The 20,958-nt window shown below is 40.3% G+C and overlaps 1 protein-coding gene across 6 annotated transcripts in view; it reads right to left on the bottom strand.

Moving 5' to 3' along the window:
* The window catches only part of PCSK5 (proprotein convertase subtilisin/kexin type 5), a 514,258-nt gene that overhangs the window by 397,841 nt on the left and 95,459 nt on the right, over positions 1 to 20,958 (bottom strand). For all 6 annotated transcript variants that reach the window (XM_025281624.3, XM_044939958.2, XM_025281617.3 and 3 more), the window contains exon 3: positions 18,856 to 18,969. In XM_025281624.3, the coding sequence (XP_025137409.2) occupies positions 18,856 to 18,969 (114 nt within the window). The remainder of the gene's footprint in view (positions 1 to 18,855; positions 18,970 to 20,958) is intronic.

The raw sequence follows: 20,958 nt of genomic DNA, 5'->3' as shown, positions 1-20,958 counted from the left end.
AACAAATAATGTCAGTAATGAATCATAACATTTTAGAAGAATTCATGAGCTCAAAATGGTATTAAAAGATTAAGAGGAGTGAAGAAGGGATTGCAGAATTAGACAATCATCATCTTGTAATCACTAATCTAATGATTAATTTAGGTAAGCATCATCAATAGATGCCAAAACCTTGGGGGAGAGTTGACAGGAAACAAGATAATTCACAAGACTCAAACTATTACATCCCAAATTTCTTATTAATTAGAAAGTTAATTATTTCTCCTTTACAATGGAGAAATCTAGTAGATACCTCAACCAACCAAGGAAAAAAAATTAACAGCACTAAAAATGAGACTTCTAACAATCTACCTCTTAATATGAATCACTGAAAATGTATAATCTCATCTGGGTAGTTCTTGCACCAGAAATGTTTAATCCCTCTAAAGTCCTGAAAAACCATCAAACAAACCAAAAGAGTGAGTTATTTTACAAACTACCAGCCTGGACTCATCAAAATCATCAACATGGAAAACCACTCCTCACAACTCTACCCCCACCCACCACCCCACCACCCAGTAGGGAGACTCTTCTAAATTAAAGGAGATAAAAAGATTGAACAAATGTCAATGTAGGATTCTAGGTTCTGAATCAAAAGACACAAATCTATTATAAATATTTTTGTGACCACTGGGGAAGTTTGAATATGGACAGTAAATTGGATAAGACCATTGTTAACTTTCTTAGAAGTATGAATGGTATTTTGGTTGTACAGAAAAATACCATTCTTAGGAGAGGCATCCTGCAATATTTAGAGGTGTATTTTTACAGTGTCTGTGATTTTCTTTCAATATTCAGGGGGTAAACTGTGTGTGTGCAAAGAGGCAAAATATTAATTTTGGTTAAATCCAGGTGAACGGAATGTATGTGTTCCTACTATTCTTTCCATGTGTCTATAGATTTCAAATTTATCAAAACAAAACACTGGGGGTGAAAAAATTTCTGGCACAATTAAAAAAAAAATCAAAATGTTAGTTTCCCAAGGGCATACAGCACAGAGCTCATGCCATAATGACAGACTTCAAGAGGATCCAGCAAGAGGCAGTTGCCATCTAGTCACACTAGGAGCCAAGTGGAAGCCAAGCCAGTGTCTACAGACCACCCACTACCCTGGTCTTGGACATTGCACGTTGCCCTTGTTGAGGCGGTGAGCCAACTACCTCTTCTTCAGGCTATCTGGTGAGGGCTTCTCAACAGCTGTCTTCATTCACTCTGACAAGGAACCTGCGTGACAAATCCTCAGCCATACCCCTGGATTTCTGTTGGGGTGGGGTGACCTCCATTCCCAAGCCTCATGCTGTTCTATGGATTCCAGCTACCTCTTAGTACGCACTCTTCCTAGAAATCACTTCATTCCAAAGGTATTCGACATGCAGATGAGGTTCAGTGTTCAGAAAACAAGAATAGACTAGGGAAGGAAGAGAGCAGAGATGGAAAAGGTATAGTCTCCCAAGGATTTTTCTCAGCATACTAAAGGAAAGGCTATTTTTTTTTAACCCATTAGATTTCAACTAGAAATTACTACCAGCTGTTATCTTGCAACCATGAATGGAAAGCTTGTTTGAGAATGAAACCACTATTTGGAGAGATCAGAGCTACCCTGAGTGGTGGAAAGAATTGGGTGCGTGGAGACCTGCTGTACCTCCTGGATCAAGTCTGGCATGCCCATCTGGAGTCACATGAGCCAATAAATTCCCTCCATTTGCCCACTGTTTACTTTTCCTTCTTCCACTTTGGACTGAATTTTCTGATCACTTACAACTCAATGTCAATTGAAACAATATTTCACTTAAAGACGTATTCTCTTGGACAAATAGATCAACTATGAGTTTCCATTTATAGCCCCCCTATCAATTCACAAAGATAATAAAGGCTCTGAAAAGTCCAGCAATTAAAAAAAAAAAAACTTTTTAAATTCTGTTCATATCAGCATGTCCCAAATCACTTGACTTTGGAGATGCCTATGAACAATCCTTAGAAGTAATGTTCCATGGGAAATAATTTTTGTAATAACTGTGGAAATCATTCATTTGCCTGCCAAGAAATCCTGTCATGTCTCACCATTTAATTTCAATATCACTTCAATTTCCATGTTAGGAATTTGAGGTCCAGGTACTCAAACCAAAGATTATAACTCAACATCAAAATTCTTAAATACACTGTTAGATATTACAGAAAGCTAGCTATTTCCTAGCTTGCCTATGACACAATCTTTTTATATTTGTATCTCCAGCAGTTTGAATTATGCCTGATACGTAGGAGGAGCTCAATACATGTTGCTGAATAAATAAAATCATTACCAATTTACTTTTTTTTCTGTGGGAATTACATTCCCTGTTGCTTTCTGACATTTTCCCTCCTGTTACATGTTGAATTAATGCTTTTATTGAGCAGTCTGTGGTAACTCCTAGTTCTTAAGTCCTAGGAGGATAGAACTAATTCAATGTTCATTAGTGTGTACAACTAGTTTAAATGATTTGCTCACTGCACATTTCTTTTACGTGTCCAGAGTGCATCCAGTTTGATCATTACAGATGTCTTTAATCTTTCATTTTCTTGGACAAACTTTCACAATTAGAAATGTTTCTAGTCCTGTTTTATCTCATCTTTTTTATCAATAAAGAATGGCAAGTTTAACACATTCTTTTCTAAACTGGCACAGTAGGAGAAATGATCATATGCTATTGTGCACAGACCTAGTAGCATTAATGTCATCCCTCCAAAACAGAATATGAATTTCCAGGTTGCTAGCACAGATGATTTGGCTCCTCTGCATCTATGTCTTCCTACACAAGCCAGAAGACTGCTTATCTCTGTAATGTCTTTTATCTGTCATCAACAGCACAGAATGTGAAATAAACTAAAACATGCTGATAAAACAGCAACTATGATGGTAGAATAGACTTGAAACCACATAACATGTAATATAAGGATTTAATTTTTAAGGAACTGAGGATGGTTAACCTTGAGAAGATTCTGGATCACCATAAGAGTCACTTAAACTTTTCATAGAAAGAGAAACATTTCAAAGCAATTTCAAACAAGTAATCTGATCATGTGACATGTGTGTAGTTTTCATTGACCATAGTCCTGGTTAATCTGTTAATCTGAGGTACTGTTAATCCAAGCTACTGTTGCATATAGTGGGAGATAAAACCAAGGAGGAATTCTGTTGGCATTACTGCGATTTTCAGCATGGAAAAAGTTACAGATATAAGACTGATGAAGGTAAATAACTCTGCTGAATTTATTCTAAACTGGAAATATCTATATAAATTCATTGTGCATTTTATATGTAAAATGCATGTTTCCAACTCTGTTCAATAAAAAGGCCTAAAGAATAACCCAATAGTAATGAGAGTCTCAGCATTCATATAGTAGTCTTTCAATATCAATTTTAAAAAAAGGGAACTAGGGGGTCTTTGGGGAAATGGTTGATTCCATATCTGGAACAGAAAATAGACAAGAGTATGGAATAGCTTGTCAAGCCAGAAAAATAGAATGCTGAAGTCATATCAAAAGACTTATGAGATAAATTGAATGATTTCTCACTGACCAAAGATGGGTCAATTTAAGAATAAGATTTATAATTTCAATGAAATAAAATATATCAAATATATTTAAATCCATGAACTTGTAATGAAGCAAGTGGAAAAAAAACTCATTGGTAGCATTCAGTGAATGCTAGAGAAGTAACCCCTAGTAAACACTGTTCCTGCAAGGACTGTACCTCACTGTACCAGGTAATGTACAGCAAAGTTTCTTCAAGTATTTCTGCCAGTAAGTGAAGAAGAAATCACAGATAGAGAAGATTACTACTTTGCAAATCCCAACGAATAATTAAAGGATCTATAGAATGGTGGGCTTCCTTGTAGTTCATCTGGTAAAGAATCCGCCTGCAACGCAGGAGACCCTGGTTCGATTCCTGGGTTGGGAAGATCTCCTGGGAAAGAGATAGACTACCCACTCCAGTATTCTTGGGCTTTCCTCATGGCTCAGATGGTAAACAATCCGCCTGCAATGCAGGGGACCTAGGTTCAATTCCTGGATTGGAAAGATTCCCTGGAGAAGGGCATGGCAACCCACTCCAGTTTGGGCTTCCCTCATAGCTCAGTTGGTAAAGAATCTGCCTGCAACGCAGGATACCCTGGTATGATTCCTGGGTCGGGATCCACTGGAGAAGGGATAGGCTACCCTATCCCTTGGGCTTCCCTTGTGGCTCAGCTGGTGAAGAATCTGCCTGCAATATGGGAGACCTGGGTTGGGAAGATCCCTTGGAGGAGGGAAAAGCTACCCACTGCAGTATTCTGGCCTAGAGAATTCCATAGACTGTACAGTCCATGGGATCGCAAAGAGTTGGACATGACTGAGCAATTTTCACTTTCACACAATGGTAGATCCTTTGTAACATCACAGAGTAACAAGCAGATTTGTTGTACCTCCTGATACAACATATCTGCATACACATAACGACTAGATAGTAAGTGGTCACACACTTAGCAAAATGAAAATTGAACTTGAATCTGATCATGCCTCTAGTTTTTACTACCTACTAATTTATTGATGATATTGGAACTAGAATGCAGTTAGTAAAATCTAGACCACATGAAGCTCTAAATAACCCAGATTCTTAAACTGAACATTTTCAAAGGAAAAAATAAAGATCTATAGGATAAAAGAGATTGAAGAGGTATACAACCAATCAACATATGAGACTTATTTGGATCTTGACTCAAATTACAAAGAAAAGATTATGAGCCAATAGGGAAAATTTGAAAATATACTGGATATTCTATAATATAAAGAAGATATCATTACTTGTTTTTATATGTGATAATTATATTATGGTTTTATTGTTAATTTTTTTCATTACAGAGCTACATATTGGGTTGACTAGAATGTTCATTCAGGTTTTTCTGTAATATGTTATGGAAAAACCAAAACAAATTTTTTTTACCAACCCAATACTATAATACTCAAGGCTGAAATGAAATAAAATGTGTGATTTGCCTTGAGATAATCAGAGTGGGGGGGGGCAATAAATGAATGAATACTGGCCTTGAGTTGGTAACTATTTGAAGTTGGTAACAGGAAAGGAGTGTTCATTCTATTTTATCTCTACTTTGTTTCAAAATTTCAAAAAGTTTCTGTAATATCTGTAGTTATGACCAAACTAGATAGCACATTCAAAAGCAGAGACATTACTTTGCCAACAAAGGTCCGTCTAGTCAAGACTATGGTTTTTCCAGTAGTCATGTATAGATGTGAGAGTTGGCCTATGAAGAAGGCTGAGCGCCGAAGAATTTGATGCTTTTGAACTGTGGTGTTGGAGAAGACTCTTGAGAGTCCCTTGGGCTGCAAGGGGGATTTCTTTGGAGGGAACGATGCTGAAGCTGAAACTCCAGTACTTTGGCCACCTCATGAGAAGAGTTGACTCATTGGAAAAGACTCTGATGCTGGGAGGGATTGGGGGTAGGAGGAGAAGGGGATGACAGAGGATGAGATGGCTGGATGGCATCACTGACTCGGTGGACTTGAGTCTGAGTGAACTCTGGGAGTTGGTGATGGCCAGGGAGGCCTGGCGTGCTGCGATTCATGGGGTCACAAAGAGTTGGACACGACTGAGTGACTGGACTGAACTGAGTATCTGTAGTGAGAGCTGGTGAAAGTAAGATCAGATGTAACCCTCAATCTGGAATGTAAACCATCGGGTGTGTGTGGAGTGACAAGGACCCACGTTTCTGATAAACTGCAAGGAGGTGTTTTTCAACTGAACTGTTCATTATGGAAAGAAAGGGCTGCCCAAGTAGCGTATTTTTCTGGTAACTGAAAATACACAAGGTGGGGGCTGAGTACAAGCTGAGGGCTTGAATGAAGTTATTATTTAGGCCCATCCCAATCTGGTGGTCTACAAGAGAGGGGGTTTCCTTTTCTTTTTTTTTTTTTAATTTCTTTTTCTTAAAGACCACCTGATTCAAGGTGCTAATTGCAGAAACATACACAGCACTGTTTCTAGGTGCTTCCGTATAGTTCATGGATGTGAAGCAGAAGGGTCTGGGCTACAGAGCAGGCATGAAAGCAAAATGAGGATGGTCAAATAAAACATTTTAGCAGAATAGGAATGATTTTAAAAAATACGTATACCTGCTATGTTTAACCTACTACTGCTGCATTTGAGTTCACTAAAACATAAGGATGGTTTCTCTATCACTAGGTAACAAACCCAGACATCAAGTTTTAAGACACTAATTTAACTAATCTTCAGGAAACCGTGCAAAGAGATCATTAGGAGAACACAGTCTTGTTACCTGGGCATAATTTTCTTTTCTTTGCTTCAGACATGTTAATTTGGTATGTCTGGATCAGAACGTCTATCCTGGGAGGCTTTTACAAGAGACAAAATTCACCTCACCAGAAAATTGAGAGAGAAAAGAAAGCCCAAGAAAAGAAAAGAAAAGAAAGCCCTCCAAAGCTACATTTCTTCCAAGCAGTCTTTGAGATTATTCCATAAATGTTGTACTAAATATCTGAATAGCTATCATCCAAATGGAATAGTTTTTTATTTTTTTTTTCTTAACGTAAGGGAAGAAATTAGGTTTCTTATCAGGTTCTTCTCCTTTTAATCAAGGAAAGAATAATCAGTGAATGCATTTTGTACTTTGTCCACATTGTCTACCACCAAGAATAGCATTCTTGCATTGTGAACCCAATCTGATTCTGACCTACTCAATTAAGTAATCAAATCCTGTTTCTCGAACTTAAAGTTTTATCCTACTTGCCTCAGTATAATTTTACCTCATCTGGTATGGTGCAGTTCTTGGTGCCCACGCAATTTGCATACCAGATTATCTATCACTGGCCTACAATCCCATACCCAAGGCTGAGATAGTCTACAAAGGAATTTTTTTTACATTTGAGAAACTGGGGGAAAAAACACACCAAAGTGCATTCAATAAAAGATGACTATTTCTTTCTCCTTCCCAGACGAATTAGATGTATTCTCCTTTCTTATTCTTCTCATCATTGGATTGCTAGGAATTATTTCTTTTACTCCATTAATTTCCCAGTCAACTCACTGCCAACCAAAATTAAGGAAAAAACAGCATTCCAGCTGTCGCTGTCTCAGACAACTTTAGAATTTGAATTCTCAACACAGGATATTTGAATATGCACCATCATCTTTCAGGAAGAGCCAGCTCAGTTCTGTGAATCTGGAAAATGAAGATGTCTAAATGACCAACTCTCTCCTCATTTTATATCTATAAATATTTATGAAGTACTTACTAAGAGAACCCTACTTATTGGCAGAGAAATGTATAAAAAATAAGCCAAAGAATGTGTCTTGATCACTAGAACTAATCCCAATACAGGGTGAGAAGTAAATAAGAAATGAGGAATTCAGAGAAACTTTGATAAAGGAACTTGAATCAACATGTTAAGAAGACAAGGACAGATTAAGTGAGCTCAAGGGTCAATTCTATCAGCTCTCCAACAGAAAATGAGTTACTAATTAAAGAAAAATCTTACTAAAATCTTGATAAAAACAACTCTGTTTCTGTTAACAGACCTTCATCATATTAGAGTCAGGGCCAAAGGACCAGACTATGGACATACTTTTACTCTTTTAAGTAAAGCTGAGAAGATGAACCACCAGTGTGGAATAAGTTATATTTTGCTCAAGGAAATTAATAAAGGTTGTAATAATTTGTCCCAGGCAAGAATGAATATTATCCGAAGTGATTTTTTACTAGCCTCTTCTAAAAGTACTTTGACTAGTTAATTACAGGTTAACTTAATACCTCTAATGTATTTCCTGGTGACTCAGATAGTAAAGACTCTTCCTGCAACGCAGGAGACCCAGATTTGATCCCTGGATAGGGAAGATCCCCTGGAGAAGGGAATGGCTACCCACTCTAGAATTCTTGCCTGGGGAATTCCATGGACAAAGGAGCCTAGTGGGCTACAGTCCATGGGGTCACAAAGAGTCAGACAGGATTGAGTGACTAACACTAATACCTCTAATATACTGACTTCCACCACAACCATCTCATGGTCAGTTTGTCTAGTCAGTTGAGGGTAGTCCATTGAGGGTACCAATAGCAGAACTCTAACTGGATCTTGCTAATTAATTCACGATAATAATGATGACTTCATGTCATTTCATTATCCTTCATGAAGGGATTTTTCAGGCTGTAAAACAAATATGGACTTACACTTAGGATTCAAGTTTGCTTTTTCTTGGAGTTATCACTTATGAGCATTTTTATTTGGGGTTAATTTATTCATTCAGTGAACACAAGTTCTAATAAAGGAGGAGCATAATTCCAACTCAGCCATTCATGTGTTTGGCTGCCCAAATACTCTTGGCGGGCATCTGGGAATTTGGGTTTGGGGAGAGTTTTCACCATTCCTTCATAAAGCTGTCTCACTGTGTCTAAGCTGGTTACACAAACAATATGGTTGTGCTGAATGCCTCCGAGAGAATGGAATTTGGGTACATAGAAGGCCCTGGGTACGGACACGACCAACTCCCAGTAAAAACCCTGAGCACCAAGTTCCTCACGAGCTCCCTGGCAGCCAACATGTCACACACAGCACAATTCATGCTGGAGGAGTTAAGTGCTTTCCCTGTTACTCCACTGAGAGAAGTCTCTTGGAAGCTTCAGCCTGGTTTCCCCTGGACTTTGCCCCATGTGGCTTTTAATTTTGCTGATTTCACATTATATCCTTTCACTGAAATAAATCATAGCTGTATGACTCTTTGCTGAATTATGTGACTCCTCCCAGTGAATCATCTAATCTGGGGGTGGTCTCAGGGACCCCAACACGGGGACACACTGAGATTGAAGCAGTAATGAAACAAAAGCATGGGATACAGCAGTCAGGAACAGGGTAGGTCTGAGCTGGAAATCAAGATGTGGTGGTATATGTCTCCCTAAGATTCCATCTCTAGTTCAACTTGCCATGTGGACCTAGAGGAGGTTCAAGCAGGAATGACCTCAAGAAAGCATCTAGTCTAGATTCCTCATTTGTTCAGATGAGCTAAGGGTGAGAGAGCTAAAATACCTTTCCACAGGACACAGAGTTAGTCTGAAGCAAAACATCCGTGCACCAAAACCACATCTCAACCCCCAGTAGTTCTTACCAGGAAATCATTTGCTGCCTGGCTGGAGTCCGTCCTTTCTCAGAAGGCCTCCTGCTTGCGTCAAGACGGGCCACATGGCTGCAGATTTACACCATGTTGCATTTTCAATTAAAACAGCTAAATGGGGTGCCATAAAAGGATGATCTCCAAGCTGCCAGGACAATAATGCCACAAACCCCACCAGATTTTATTAGAGTCAAATGACAGTATAAGTCATTAGGAAAATGTGTGCCAACCACAGAAACAGCAATGCCTCACACTCTTGGAGAACTGAATACCATCCAGTTGGCTGAGAATGAACCATGTGGCTTACAATCATTTTTCACAATTACTATCCTAGCTAGTTCATAGTTTCTGGCAGATATGCCTCACACGCAGAGCCGAACTCAGTTAATTTTCACTCTGCTGATCGACAAATATGATTTTTTTCCCTTAAAAAAAAAAAAAAAACCACCCAGAGAGTTTTCAAGAAATTTGAGGTAGTGCATCAAAAAGTAAGCCCATTTGTTAAATCCTGGCTTTAAAAATGCATATTAAGTAGGCCACCCAATATTCATCACAAAAAATTATGTGTTAAGGATGCCAGTCATACTCAACTACTCCAGTCTGAGAGTCAAATAGCAAGATTTCACAGGGCCTTCTTTACTTTTCCTTTTGGAATTGAGCTTGCCTTCTATAAGGCAGGAAAAAAAAATTTTTTTTTAATACTTCACTATGGGCTTCTTCAAAATCAGTATTAGTTCTTAACAGTTAGACAAGAAATACTGTACAATGCTATAACATGTTTCTAAGGAAATAAAATATTTACATGACTAAAGGAATAAAAGAGCTATTTGGCTAAACTTATAGCTTCCTCCAAGTTTCACTTCCAAGTTGCCTTCTTGGGACTCGTTGTCAATAGCCTGAGTACAAATTTCATGTAGAAATGCTCTAGGATGATTTCAGAAAATATAAAATCTATTATAAATTGAATAATCTCTCCCATAAAGAGAACCATCCTGCCAACAAAGGAGAATTCCCATCTCCTCCTGTATTTCAAATGCAGCATCTGCCATAACTGTGTAAGGGATCAACAGATGCTATAAAGACATGGCTCACAAGGGACTTCAACTGTATAGATAACATTCTATTCTTTAGATTGGGGGTGGGTGGACAGGCATTTATGGTTCTCTTTCAAATTTCTGTATGTCTTAAATATTTTGTAACAAAAAATATTTAACTCCCTGAATTTGCTCAATTGGCATTCTCAGATCCTTGAAGGGGCATCTTACGTAGCCATGCTCTTTCTAGAACCAAAGTGAATTTTCTTCAGGGGATCAAAATGGCCCATTATACCCGCTTTGTATGTTAAAAACATTTCTATTACACCAAGTTCATGAAGACTTGGTCAGATTTTCACAATCTTTCCCATCAGATATCCTTTGTCTGTGGAACATCTTGAAAGACTGTTTTAGGCAAGAGCACTTCTCAATCAGTGCCAGTAAAGTGAAAATATCTTTTTATATTAAAGCTGTCCGGTTTCCCAGATAGAAAATTTTGTCAGTAAGAAAAATGTATAAGATCAAGAGAAACAAGCTAAATTGACCAAGGGCACTTTAAAGTGTCTCTAAGTTTTTTGAAAGCTCTTCTTCCTCCAACTGATAATGGGGGGGTGGAGGCCAGCTGTGTTCATATAAACCCTGTGGTGAAAATATGTTAGAGCAAGGAGATCTCTAAGTGGTCCTGAGAGTCAAATAAAATCAGCATCAATTGGGAACTTGTTCAGTTCAGTCGCTCAGCCGTGTCCAACTCTTTGCGACCCCATGGACTGCAGCACGCCAGGCTTCCCTGTCCATCACCAACTTCTGAAGCCTACTCACACTCGTGTCCATTGAGTTAGTAAAGCCATCCAACCATCTTGTACTCTATTGCCCCCTTCTCTTCCTGCCTTCAATCTTTCCCAGCATCAGGGTCCTTTCTAATGAGTCAGTTCTTCACATCAGGTGGCCAAAGTATTAGAGTTTCAGCTTCAGCATCAGTCCTTCCAATAAACATTCAGGGCTGATTTCCTTTAGGATGGACTGGTTGGATCTCCTTGCAGTCCAAAAGACTCTCAAGAGTCTTCTCCAACACCACAGTTCAAAAGCATCAATTCTTTGGCACTCAGCTTTCTTTATAGTCCAACTCTCACATCCATACATGACTACTGGAAAAACCATAGCTTTGAGTAGACAGACCTTTGTTGGTAAAGTAATGTCTCTGCTTTTGAATATGCTGTCTAGATTGGTCATAGCATTTCTTTCAAGGAGCAAGCATCTTTTAATTTCATGACTGTAGTCACCATCTGCAGTGATTTTGGAGCCCAAGAAAACAGTCTCTCATTGTTTCCACTGTTTCCCCATCTATTTGCCATAAAGCGATGGGACTGGATGTCATGATCTTAGTTTTCTGGATGTTGAGTTTTAAGCCAACTTTTTCACTTTCTTTCACTTTCATCAAGAGGCTCTTTAGTTCTTCTTTGCTTTCTGTCATAAGGGTGGTGTCATCTGCACATCTGAGGTTATTGATATTTCTCCCAGCAGTCTTAATTCCAGCTTGTGCTTCCTCCAGCCCGGCGTTTCTCATGATGTACTCTGCATATAAGTTAAATAAACAGGGTGACAATATACAGCCTTGATGTACTCCTTTCCCGATTTGGAACAAGTCTGTTGTTCCATGTCCAGTTCTAACTGTTGCTTCTTGACCTGCATACAGATTTCTCAGGAGGCAGGTAAGGTGGTCTGCTTTCCCATCTCTTTCAGAATTTTCCACAGTTTATTGTGATCCACACAGTCAAAGGCTTTGGCATAGTCAATAAAGCAGAGTTCGATGTTTTTCTGGAACTCTCTTGCTTTTTCTATGATCCAGCAGATGTTGGCAATTTGATCTCTGGTTCCTCTGGCTTTTCTAAATCCAGCTTGAACATCTGGAAGTTCACAGTTCATGTACTGTTGAAGTCTGGCTTGGAGAGTTTTGAGTGTTACTTTGCTAGTGTGTGAGATGAGTACAATTGTGCGGTAGTTTAAACATTCCTTGGCATTGCCTTTCTTTAGGAGTGGAATGAAAACTGACCTTTTCCAGTCCTGTGGCCACTGATGAGTTTTCCAGATTTACTGGCATATTGAGTGCAGCCCTTTCACAGCATCATCTTTTAGGATTTCAGTTCAGTTCAGTTGCTCAGTCGTGTCCAACTCTTTGCGACCCCATGACCGCAGCACATCAGGCCTCCTTATCCATCACCAACTGCCGGAGTCTACTCAAACCCATGACCATTGAGTCGCTAATGCCATCCAACCATCTTGTACTCTGTTGTCCCTTTCTCCTCCTGCCCTCAATCTTTCCCAGCATCAGGGTCTTTTCAAATGAGTCAGCTCTTCGCATCAGGTAGCCAAAGTATTGGACTTTCAGCTTTAACATCAGTCCTTCCAATGAACACCCAGGACTGATTTCCTTTAGGATGTACTGGTTGGATCTTCTTGCAGTCCAAGGGATTCTCAAGAGTCTTCCCCAACACCACAGTCCAAAAGCATCAATTTTTTGGCGCTCAGCTTTCTTTATAGTCCAACTCTCACATCCATGCATGACTACTGGAAAAACCATAGCCTTGACTAGACAGACCTTTGTTGACAACATAATGTCTCTGCTTTATAGCTCAACTAAAATTCCATCACCTGCACTAGCTTGTCAGAAATGCAAATTCCCAAATTTCCACTGGGGGGCATGAGAGAGGTGGGCAGTAATCCTTCCAGGTGATTTGTGATGCCATTCATATGAAGTCCAGTGACACAACAGTTGGAAGTCTAGCCTCTGGAGTCAGAGTGATTGGGTTCGAATAACAGGATCTGCCCACTGGTAAACAGTGCGACTCTGGACAAGTTACTTGTCTCTTCTGTAATTTCTTCAGTGTAAAATGAGGACAATGCATGTGTGTGTGCTAACTCACTTCAGTTATGTCTGACTCTATGCAACCCTGTGGACTGTAGCCCGCCAGGCTCCTCTGTCCATGGGATTCTCCAGCCAAGAATATTGGAGTAGGTTTTCATGCCCTCCTCCAGGGGATCTTCCCAACCCAGGGATCAAACCCACATCTCTTGCATTACCTGCACTGGCAGGCAGGTTCTCCACCTCTTGCGCCACCTGGGAAGCCCTAAAATGAAGACAATAATAGGTCCCAACTCACTGGAATACTGGCAATAATATAATACACATGAAAGTTTGGCAAAATGTTTGACACAGCCAATTATTTTCTCAACTATGAAGATGCTCACTGATATCCAGTTTACTCGTCTATTTATTTCATTAGCATTCATTGAGCATTTATCCCAGATGTGGGCAGTGAATAAATAACTCAGGATTCCTGGCTGCCTATTAGACTTACTAGGGGATTCTTATGAAATCTTGCTGCCTGAGCCCTCCTCTATACCAAAAATAAAAATCTCTTATAGGGGGACCCAAGCTTGGGCATCCATTACTACTCTGGACATTTTAACAGAAGAAGCAAATCTATAAGCAAAAATTAGAACCCAAAGCCCATGGAGCTGGGTGTATGCACATGATCCCAGAGACACTTTCAGGGCAGAACTATTGGTTCAGCAAACTCATTGGCACTTACATATTCCTCTTCTGCCTTACTGATCTTCGAAGGAAGTACAGATCATGTTTTCCTAAATCCTCAGGACTTGCTACCATGCTCACAAAGAGGAGATGCTGGAGTCTGTCAATACAATGAGAAGCCAGTTCTGTTTCTAGGACTGGACCCTGAAAGCTCCTGGAAGCCCGAGCACAGCCTTCCAGGTCAGAGAAGTAATTAGCCAGCCATTGTCTCCATAACAAACTCTTGTAAATGCACCTTTCCTTGAATATACTGCCCAGGCCTCAAGGCTGGACATAATGGTTTCACATACCAGTTTCCAAGGGGAGGAGCGACAGGGGTAAAGCTTTTAAATTAATTAAAAGAGACACTCAGGCACACTTCATGCCATTCTTTAATCTCTGTTCTCCTGTGATAAATATAGACTGACAGGATCAGGCCTAGGCTAACGAGCTGAAGGCAGGACCCTATGGAGGTTCGCCAAGTAACCCTCAAAAAACACTGCAGCAGGGCCCAGGGCTCAGAAAAAGGAAGGAGGAAATCAGCACTGTGTCTCAACAGTGTCAATGACATGTCACTGAGCCCTCTGAAGGATGTCCACTGCACATACGATCATACCCTTCTTCAACTGTAGCAATGAAAACAGATAAAAGGAAGATAGCATGTATTGTAATTCAAAAGAAGAACAATTATAATTTACTTTAAAGAGTCTTCTACTGCCAGGCACTGTGCTAAAGCTTTCCCATGTAGTATTTCATTTAATTATGGTAACCAGCTTCTTAACCATTCTCGCTTCCTAGTACACACACCCTTATGTAGTTCCCTCATACACTAATTAGAGTTCAACATGTGGTCAACAGAAAATTACAGAAGTAACTTCTGAGATTAGATCATAAAAAGACATCACCACCTCTAACACAATCTCTTAAATCATTTGCCCTGGGTGAGGACAGAGCCATGTCAAGGGGCCACTCAAGCAGCCCTCTAGTGAGGCCCAGGTGGAGAAGAACCAGCCATGTGACCTCGTCAGTGGATCCTCCAACTCCAGTCACAATTCTGAGTCTTCCAGCTGAAGCCCCAGACATCATTGAACAGAGAAGTCATTAGCACTGGGCCCTCTCTGCATGCCTGACCCATGGAACTCAGGAGATCTCTGTCTTAAAAACTAAGTTCTGTGATTTGTTACACAGCAGTCACTAACTCAACTTAAGAGGTAGGTACTCTTATTTTCTGCCTCTTGAGGAATTTGTATGCAGGTCAGGAAGCAACAGTTAGAACTGGACATGGAACAACAGACTGGTTCCAAATAGGAAAAGGAGTATGTCAAGGCTGTATATTGTCACCCTGTTTATTTAACTTAAATGCAGAGTACATCTTGAGAAACGCTGGACTGGAAGAAACACAAGCTGGAATCAAGATTGCCGGGAAAAATATCAATAACCTCAGATATGCAGATGACACCACCCTTATGGCAGAAAGTGAAGAGGAACTAAAAAGCCTCTTGATGAAAGTGAAAGTGGAGAGTGAAAAAGTGGGCTTTTAAGCTCAACATTCAGAAAATGAAGATCATGGCATCCGGTCCCATCACTTCATGGGAAACAGATGGGGAAACAGTGGAAACAGTGTCAGACTTTATTTTTCTGGGCTCCAAAATCACTGCAGATGGTGACTGCAGCCATGAAATTAAAAGACGCTTACTCCTTGGAAGGAAAGTTATGACCAACCTAGATAGCATATTCAAAAGCAGAGACATTACTTTGCCAACAAAGGTTCGTCTAGTCAAGGCTATGGTTTTTCCAGTGGTCATGTATGGATGCGAGAGTTGGACTGTGGAAAAGGCTGAGCGCCAAAGAATTGATGCTTTTGAACTGTGGTGTTGGAGAAGACTCTTGAGAGTCCCTTGGACTGCAAGGAGATCCAACCAGTCCATTCTGAAGCAGATCAGCCCTGGGATTTCCTTGGAAGGAATGATGCTAAAGCTGAAACTCCAGTACTTTGGCCACCTCATGAGAAGAGTTGAGTCATTGGAAAAGACTCTAATGCTGGGAGGGATTGGGGGCAAGAGAAGAAGGGGAAGACAGAGGATGAGATGGCTGGATGGCATAACTGACTCGATGGACATGAGTCTGTGAACTCCGGGAGTTGGTGATGGACAGGGAGGCCTGGCGTGCTGTGATTCATGGGGTCGCAGAGTCGGACACGACTGAGCGACTGATCTGATCTGACTCTTATTTTCTAGTTGACAAGAGTTTAAGTGATTCAATCATGGCCATATAAGCGAAGTAATGGGGAACTGAATCCATGTTTGCAGACTTGAAGTTCTGACTCCAATTCTGTCACTACTATTGACATAAACATAGGTATGTAACCAATTTCCCATTGCTTTCATTAACGAAAAAGTATGCCTTTAATAGGAAGCTTTGAAGTGCTTTGGCTGCTCCCAAGACACTTTGCTCATCCTACATGGCACCCATGATTCTTCCTTGAACTTCAGTCATTTCTCCATGGACAGATTAGAAGTTTCTGGAGGGCTGTAGTGTCTCGCTTACAGTTGTTGTGAATAGTAGAAGGGTGGGGATATGATGCCATGTTCATCCTGTGGACTCCCGTCAACCTGCCTGGCTTGGCATCTCTGTTTCATCACTTTCAGGTTGGGTGATCTTAGGCAAATGATGTAAATTTTATAAGCCTTGGATTCCTAACTCTTATAACACAGGGCCAATATTAAACACACATCTCTATTTAAACTACATTAGAAAAATATTAGAATAAAGTATAAGCACCTTATACTTTAGCACGTGCTAAGTGCTCAATGAACGTGATCTATTTGAATTATTAGCATCAAGTATGTGTTGAAAAACATCCAGTATTTTAAAGAGCCAAACAAAAGCTCTTCCCTCTTAACCTTTCCTTACATCAAAAAGAGAATTTCCGAAGAAATGGCAGAGGTTCTCAGGTGTAAGATCTTCCCCTATACACACTGAAATCTTTGGAGTCACCTTGACCATGGCTCCTGCAACAGCCCAACCTGCCCTGCTGGAGTGATGAGAGGGTCAGGGAGAGCTACTGTCCACCTGCACTGTTGAGTGGGACATGAGCAGATAGCAATGTGTTTCTTTCTTGCAAAAAAGAAATGCAAGTCAAAGAGGGTCTCACTGCCCCTGGGCCTTAAGAAGAGAGGTGTTACGGGCATGTTGCTTCCATTCTACTTCTTAATGCTATTACATCATTATCATCTTGTCAGCATAGACAAATGCTCCTGAGCTCCTGCTAACACTCCCTCTAATGCCTTCCCTTGTGGTTCATTCTTTCTTGGTCTTGGAGCTAATAAGCTGGCAATGTCCCCTCATTGTTGTTGTTTAGTCACTAAGTCATGTCTGACTATTTGTGACCCCGCGGATTGTAGCATGCCAGGCTCCCCTGTCCTCCACTATCTCCCCGAGTTTGCTCAAACTCGTCTATTAAGTCAGTAATGCTATCCAACCATCTCATCTTCTGCCGCCCCCTTCTCTTTTTGCCTTCAATCTTTCCCAGCATCAGGGTCCCCTCAGGTGATTTCTACTCAAATGATGCTTTGAGTCTCATCTCCCTTTGAACTTAGCTTCATGGCTCCTTTATTTCCCCTGATGCATGAAAGAGTTTTCTGTGTAAAACTCTGGTTGGGGTCCAGAATCTTTCCACAACCTTCCACTTCTGGGTAAGACTAAGAAGAGGGAAACTGGGAGAAATGCCAGCCACATTCACCCATCTCCAAATGAACACAGATTCCTAGTGTTGCTAGGTGCTAGGCTACATTCTCAGATGGGAGGATGTAAGTGACCCCCACACACAAAGTAACAGAGGAGATTTAAAACTACAATAAAAACTATAAAACAAAGCACCAAGGGGAGGATGTCATGAATGGCAGAGACAGCAGGCCCAGGAGAGCAGAGGAAGGACAGTGACAGATGAGGACATGGGAGACATGAAATAGTCAGCCTCAGGTGTGGGCTCTGAGCAATGGAGAATTCTGACCTGAGGAGGCGGGACAGGACAGAAGGCCACTCTGGGAAGAAGGAATGAAATGCAAGGAGGCAGAAAAGCATGAGACACGTATTTGGAATGCAATGGATGTATAGAGAAGCAGGGTCAGGGACTGCAAAAATACAAGGTAGACTGGGGGAAATAATTCTGGCAATAATTTACAATAAAGATTTTCAAAAAAAATTTAAAAAAAGTTAAGGTCTTTTTGCAGATTATAGAGCAAATTGATAACATATATATTTCATGATAAAGTATCATATTCTAGTCAATTTTTCAGGGATCACAAACATAAAACTCTAAGGTTAGAGAAGTAAATTTTCAAAGGCGGCAACATCAAGTGAATTTCTAGATCATTCTTCCCAACACATTAAGTTTCCCTTGCTGAAAGTTTTTGCTTGAACCACTGTGTGCGTGCTCAGTCACATACGATTCTTTGCGATACTTTGGACTATAGTCCACCAGGTAAGTTCCTCTGTCCATGGGATTTTTCAGGCAAGAATACTGCAGTGGGCTTGAACCACTGAACTAGCTACAAGTCAAACACTTTTCAACTATTTTTTTCCTAGTCTAGTTTTTAAAAAATTGTTACCCAAAGTGAGAAGGTACATTTAGATAACTCAAGTTAGGAATCTGTTACCTACCAGCAGTCATTTCAATGATTTCAAGAGCCAGTATTCATTAACCAGACTAGTTTCAGAGTAGAGTTGATGTGTACCAGAGGTGAACACAACTATTGCTAAGTCTCAGGGTGTCTGCCCTTTATATTATTTTCCCATCTTCTGACCCAAACTTACAAAGCTACTACACAGAGTAAGATCTCAAGTAGAAACACCTTCAGGATCAGAATTTCTCTCTTTCTCCTTAGAACCAGAGAGTTAACTTCAAAAAAGATCCAGAAAATAGCACGGGCCATTAACCCACCAGTGGCGGGTCCTGAAACAGGAAAAAGTCCTTGCTCACTGTTTCTCTGTCTTCCTCATCCCAACATTGCTGAACAACACACAACAGGATGCCACAGGCCCTGGCCAGTCGAACTCACCATATACCACATGCTTGGCCACTTGGGATCATTGAAGTAAGTGGACTGGGCGCGGCTGAAGTCATAATCCCTCTTGGTCCGTTTTTTTACCACTTGCTGTTGGATCCACTCCACCTGCCAAGAAGGACATTTGGTGAGTGTTCAAGTTCTATCCAATGACAGTCTGAGACAGTTCCCATCCTGTGTCAGTCACAGGTTTCATTCTGGAGACTAGAATCCTAAGTCCAGGAGCTTCAAGAGTCCCTAGAAACCCTGGTTCTATTTTTTAAGGTAGGTAGGTTTTGCATTCTTTTATGAAAGATCATTCATATTTCTCAACAATGTGCCAACCCCTTAAAGCTTTTTCAGAAAGCACATTTAACTCCCAATTTATTTTAAATCGATAGTGTTAGTTTTAAAAACTGATTTATTCATCCTAAGGGCTGGCAAACTTCTTCTCTGAAGGTCCAGATAATAAATATCTTCAGCTCTGCAGATCATACAATCTCTGCTATAACTACTCATTCTGCCATTGTAGCACCATAGACAGTAAATAAATAAATGGGTGTAACTATGTTAAAAGATGCTTACTCCTTGGAAGGAAAGTTATGACCAACCTAGACAGCATATTAAAAAGTAGAGACATTACTCTGTCAACAAAGGTCTGTCTAGTCAAGGCTATGGTTTTTCCAGTGGTCATGTATGGATATGAGAGTTGGACTATAAAGAAAGCTGAGCACTGAAGAATTGATGCTTTTGAACTGTGGTGTTGGAGAAGACTCTTGAGAGTCTTTTGGACTGCAAGGAGATCCAACCAGCCCATCCTAAAGGAGATCAGTCCTGGGTGTTTATTGGCAGGACTGATTTTTTTTTTAATTTTATTTTATTTTTAAACTTTACATAATTGTATTAGTTTTGCCAAATATCAAAATGAATCCGCCACAGGTATACATGTGTTCCCCATCCTGAACCCTCCTCCCTCCTCCCTCCCCATTCCATCCCTCTGGGTCGTCCCAGTGCACCAGCCCCAAGCATCCAGTATCCTGCATCGAACCTGGACTGGCAACTCGTTTCATACATGATATTTTACATGTTTCAATGCCATTCTCCCAAATCTTCCCACCCTCTCCCTCTCTCACAGAGTCCATAAGACTGTTCTATACATCAGTGTCTCTTTTGCTGTCTCGTACACAGGGTTATTGTTACCATCTTTCTAAATTCCATATATATGCGTTAATATACTGTATTGGTGTTTTTCTTTCTGGCTTACTTCACTCTGTATAATAGGCTCCAGTTTCATCCACCTCATTAGAACTGATTCAAATGTATTCTTTTTAATGGCTGAGTAATACTCCATTGTGTATATGTATCACTGCTTTCTTATCCATTCTTCAGCTGATGGACATCTAGGTTGCTTCCATGTCCTGGCTATTATAAACAGTGCTGTGATGAACATTGGGGTACACGTGTCTCTTTCCCTTCTGGTTTCCTCAGTGTGTATGCCCAGCAGTGGGATTGCTGGATCATAAGGCAGTTCTATTTCCAGTTTTTTAAGGAATCTCCACACTGTTCTCCATAGTGGCTGTACTAGTCTGCATTCCCACCAACAGTGTAAGAGGGTTCCCTTTTCTCCACACCCTCTCCAGCATTTATTACTTGTAGACTTTTGGATCGCAGCCATTCTGACTGGTGTGAAATGGTACCTCATAGTGGTTTTGATTTGCATTTCTCTGATAATGAGTGATGTTGAGCATCTTTTCATGTGTTTGTTAGCCATCTGTATGTCTTCTTTGGAGAAATGTCTATTTAGTTCTTTGGCCCATTTTTTGATTGGGTCATTTATTTTTCTGGAGTTGAGCTGTAGGAGTTGCTTGTATATTCTCGAGATTAGTTGTTTGTCAGTTGCTTCATTTGCTATTATTTTCTCCCATTCTGAAGGCTGTCTTTTCACCTTGCTAATAGTTTCCTTTGATGTGCAGAGGCTTTTAAGGTTAATTAGGTCCCATTTGTTTATTTTTGCTTTTATTTCCAATATTCTGGGAGGTGGGTAATAGAGGATCCTGCTGTGATGTATGTCGGAGAGTGTTTTGCCTATGTTTTCCTCTAGGAGTTTTATAGTTTCTG

This window comes from Bubalus bubalis, chromosome 3 (assembly GCF_019923935.1).
Source record: "Bubalus bubalis isolate 160015118507 breed Murrah chromosome 3, NDDB_SH_1, whole genome shotgun sequence".
In the NCBI taxonomy this organism is placed as follows: Eukaryota; Metazoa; Chordata; class Mammalia; order Artiodactyla; family Bovidae; genus Bubalus; species Bubalus bubalis.
Note: the sequence above shows the minus strand (reverse complement) of the source record. Positions and strands in the feature narration are given on the sequence as shown.